A 5,009-nucleotide genomic window follows, 5' to 3' on the forward strand; every position below is an offset into this window, starting at 1 on the left:
GCAAACTTTAAACTTCAGTCTCAGTGAGATTTAATCAAACACTCGTCTCTATTTTTAACATCTACCTCTGCTGTCAGTGCATCAAGGTGTGCTGCTATTGTAGTTGCAGGCCTATTTTTAGCCTCCATCCAGGCTGGGTTTGTAGTCGTGCCTTTGCAGTGACTCACAGGTCTGTTGGCCTGATTGAGGAAGTCCGCTACTGAGTCCCAACCTCAACACTATAGAGTGACAGACAGACAGGCAGGAAGAGAGACATACAGCTGGTGAGACAGGGAGCGCAAAGAGGGGAAAGGCTGTTTTACTTTGAGAGTTTTAAGGAGAGGTTGGACACAAGGCAGAGCAGAGACGACGGATAAATAAAACCACATTTCCTGGGAAAATTAAAATTTTTTGTCTAAAAAAGGAATAATTTTTTAAAAGATATTAAAAAGGACATTTAACCACTTTTTCTCAACATTTTTCTTCGGTTTCCTATCAGGACTTGGATTCTTTGCTGAACACAAAAGAGACTAAAGAGAAGGATATATTCTACCATCCACCTGAAACAGTGAATACAAACACACCCATCCTACCTCAGGCTCAGGATTATGGTGGTGCATGGTCCGCGTGGGAATCTGAGACAGGATCAAAATGCTGAAATGTAAAGTTTGCAGTTATTTCTGTTGTCTGCGGTTCACCTCGTTGCTGCTGCTGATGCTGCATCAGGTCAGTCTGACGTTCATGATCTGTGTAGAAAAGGAGCACATACATAAGAAGCTTCAAATGTGATATCAACCTCGTGCGATCTGAGTTACTCTTTAGATTAACTTTGATCACTCTGCATGCTCCTGTAGTCCAGGGTCATCTCGGACACAATGCAAACTTTTTTTACTTTTCCAAATATGTAATTTTTTTTTAATTTTTTTTTTTAGAAATTTAGTAATTATTATATATTTCATGGACTTTTACAAAAATGCAACAAGAAAAGAAACAAAGTGCTTTGTGAACAAGTGTCCGCAACTCTGTTTTCAAAAGTGTGCTTAATACAAGATGAGCAAATATTAAATCATGGTTTCTTTCAGTTCTTTAAATTAAACTGCAAAATAAAGCTGGCCCTTCTTTTTTTACATTTTAAATACCAAAGCAGTCAGGTGTGAATAAAATTACACGCAATGAGATAAATAAAATGGAATCCATGTGAGATGTTACATAGAGTAGATTCACTGTTTAGCCTAAAAAGATGAAAACAGGTTAATTTATGTTAATGTCAAGCTTTAAGGACCTTGTCATTCTTAGTTAGAAAACTTGAGATATAACAGCAAACTTTGTCTTAAACCAACCAAATATATATACATATACGTATATATTTAGAACAATCTGTATTTTTCATCCTTTTAAGAAAGATTTGTCTTCATGACAAACAAATCTTGGTGTTAGCATCCATCAGGTCACCAGTGAACTATGCATAGTGTTTGATTTGATTAACATTCAACACTTTTCAAAGGCTTTTGACCTGTTCTAAACACCAAAACGGAAATGTTTAATCAAGAAAATTGCCAGAAATGTATGAGACTTTATTTGAAATGAACCCTTTAAAAATTATAATTTAGACTTTGAGTTCGATACAAACAAAAGTTTGTGCGATACAGTTTGTCTTCTTTGGTGACACCTGTTACTGCAAAGGGAAACCTCATAAAGTGCCATCTCTCTTTGTGTTGCTTTGAGCTCCAACATGTGATGGAGCATTTACACAATCTAAAACATTTTTCTATGTATAAAATGATTTCTTTTTGCATGGTTCACTTCATTAAATATACTTCCATCCACTTTAACCTCCTAAGACCTGAACTCTTCCACTGCATGCATTTTTAATTTCTCTTTGATATTTGGACATATTAGGACCTGATGAATGTAAAAACAAAGAATTACCAGATTTTTTTTTTTACCCAATTTTTGTTTCTGAGAAAAATGAGATCCACAATTGAGGACATTTGTTTTAAATTTCGATAGAACAGTGGCGTATAATGTCCTTGTAAGTGGATATCAGGCCCTTGTAAAGCAAAATTTAGTATTTTGGTCTAGACAACCCAAAATGTGATGTCCGCATATGTGGACCCGGCGGTTAAAACACTCAAACAAGCGAGTCACTTGTTTGGCGCTAAACCAGGGATGTGATTGTAGAAAAGCAGAGAAGAAACACATGCTCCTGATGAATGCATTTCTAGATTACAGTTCCAAATAATAAATATGTATTTTTTTTTCAGAAGTAAAAAAAATGGGATGTTCTTACTATCATTGCTTCAGTTTCATGTTTCTATATGTTTGTTCAGTGAAAGAAACACTGAACAGAACATTTTACTTCTAGCCAGTGTCTTCAGGTTTACACTCTGATGGCTGAAACCAAAAACTGCACATCAGCAGGTTTACCCAAGTAGCAGTGAAGGTTTGGCTCCTGTACAGTATTGCTTGGGCCATATTTGACTTTGACTGACTGCCTAAAATCTCCCAGAGGTTTAACGATGACGTGCCACATATGAGGTGTGCTATGACATGTGGGCCACATTTGGACATGTCATAGCACACATTTTCCAGTGCTTAACTTTTGCAAAATGAAGCCCAGACTAGTCTCACTGTCAGTCATCTGGGTAGGATAGGGTTAATGAGTCTGACCTCACAGTAAGCCAAGGTTTAGCTCACATTAGTGTTTGGGGGCAGTTCAGGCGTTTCTTTGTTAATAAAGAATTCCAACTATATCAAAGTATATCAAAGCCGATTGAAGGTTGATTTAACCATAACCTCATGCTGCTACTTCTGTGATTAGTAAGTTACACCAACATTTATACAGTCTCATTTTCCTCGGTCGCACTTCCTTCTCTTCCTGACTGTCGCCTCATTGCCGCATTGTTGTCTCTGAACTCCCTGAACTTCATTATCAGTGACAAATTATTTTATTTTCTCTTGTGCTGGCCAAAATTTGAGGACAAAAAGCTCAGAAGCAACTATCTCCAACTTTATTATCATAGTACAGAGGAGGTCAGTTCAACAGTCAAACCCAAAACGTGATAGAAACGCACAAACATGCAGTCGCAGCTCTTTAAATAGCACAGCTGAATAACTGTCCGTGCGGTGGATACTTCAGAAACTCTGCAGCTCTCAAAGCCTTAAAATCAGCCCTTTCACTAAAATAAACTCTTAATCTTTATACTTCGCAGCAGACGCTGACAGTAGTTTCTAAAAAGCTTGTTGGTTTGATCGGTCAGTTTCTGCCATTTCTGATTGGACCCTCATGAGGTGAACCAAATAAATTTGATTCTATTTTTGCTCATTTTGGGTGACACTTTGATAGCTTTGTGCACCTCAGTCTCATTAATTAATGCTGTTTTGTCAAAGCTGCACTGCTGGTATGACTGAGTCACACACAAAGTGTCCATTGGTATGTAGCTTGACAGAGTGGGATATTACATTGGTGATAAAGGTGTGTGAATCTCAAAGGTTATTAATGTTGTTGGCCAAGTAGCAACATCTGGGGCCATTAGACAAAATCTGCTGTTCCACTGATGTCTACTTGAGGGTTCAAAAGCAAGTCAGACCCTGTAAATGTTTTAAAATGCTCAACTATAAAGCAGGAATTATGTATAAATACATTCTCTGTAGCTAATTTAGTCTCTTCATAACAATTGTACAGAATATTTTTATAACTTACCTCTTTAAATTGGCTTACAGTTGGCATTGTTGGGGGCCTGGTCTCTTTGACTGCTAAATGGACGGTGGCACAGGTGGCTGGAGCTGCTAGCTGTGTGCTAGGCTTCACCTCAGTTAACTGGAGTCACTGAACTGGACCTCTGGACTGTGTTTGTGCTGTTGGAGCGTTGTGGAGCATTTTTAATGACATTATCTGACCACTAATATGGCTGCTGTGAGGTTATTCTACTAACAGATCGTCCAAGATGTCTGCAGTTTTGAGGAGTTATATTCTAGGATTTTATTTGGATGTTACATAGCACTGATTAGCAGGAGTTTGTGTGATGCTCTGATACAGTCTATGGATGCAGCGTGCTAACTAATTTAGCTGGCATTAGCTGATAACTTAGCACTCTTCAAAATGCAACTGGTGGCATCACTGTGTCCATCTGTGATCCTTTCCTAAACCCAGTTGAGCTGTTTTTAGGGTCTGAACCTCAGTGAGTTAAATTGAAAGCCAAAAACAAGTAGGAAAAAACAAACTACAGAACAAGGTATAGAAAGGACTCTAAAAATAGCCGCTCAACTTACACCATCCCCCTTACTTCCCAGCGCCAACTTTGCAGGTCAAACTGGGCTCTTACCTCTCAGTGGTTGGAGCATCAACACCAAAATATGCCCCTATTCATGTGTGAGTCAAAATCAGAAAAATATTTGGAAAGCAGAAAATATTAAAGAAAAATGAAAAAAAAAGTTTTTGTTTGCTGATCAAAATTAAGAAGGGTGGGGAAAATTTGGACTCATGATCTGAGTACTACTTACGTTTTGGCTCCTCTGTAGCCAGAACTTCAGAAATTTATCAGAACAATGGGATCAAAGTACAGCAACGCCCAACGTCTTCATTTTGGGAATGAACCTCCTGTAGACTTGAAAGCAGACTATAAAAGTCTGTTGTTTCCTCCCTTATGGAAAACAGGCTGCAGATTCCTGAACGCTCCAGCATCAACATGTCTGTAGAAACTGTTAACCATATTTGGACGATAGGGTGGTATTGGCTAACAGATACAGAGACCTGCTCATTAGTGCTCAGCAACATCCAAAATCAGTTCGCAGAATTTCAGTACGGTGGACCCGAGAGGTCAAATGCACTGCAACTCAAGGCAGAAAAGACAGCATCAGCTCACGAAAGACATCCTCACGAAACACAATGGAGACAGAAGTGACGAGCTAATGGTAAACGGCTAGAAGCGAACATATAATTACAATATTAAACAACTCATCCCATTAAAACACACTTTACCTGCATCCTGTAGCATAGTTTTTTGTGAGATTTTCTTTTCCTTTATATA

At 38.3% G+C, this 5,009-nt stretch overlaps 1 protein-coding gene across 1 annotated transcript in view; it reads left to right on the forward strand.

Annotated features, from left to right (window-relative positions):
* Positions 1–227: 227 nt before the first annotated feature.
* The window catches only part of ptprb (protein tyrosine phosphatase receptor type b), a 51,179-nt gene continuing 46,397 nt past the window's right edge, over positions 228–5,009 (forward strand). Inside the window, exon 1 of the mRNA XM_005947888.2 lies at positions 228–705. Within this exon, the coding sequence (XP_005947950.1) occupies positions 631–705 (75 nt within the window). The 5' untranslated portion in view covers positions 228–630. The remainder of the gene's footprint in view (positions 706–5,009) is intronic.

This window comes from Haplochromis burtoni, unplaced genomic scaffold (genome assembly GCF_018398535.1).
Source record: "Haplochromis burtoni strain Fernald_Lab_line unplaced genomic scaffold, NCSU_Asbu1 Contig_559, whole genome shotgun sequence".
Taxonomy (NCBI): Eukaryota; Metazoa; Chordata; class Actinopteri; order Cichliformes; family Cichlidae; genus Haplochromis; species Haplochromis burtoni.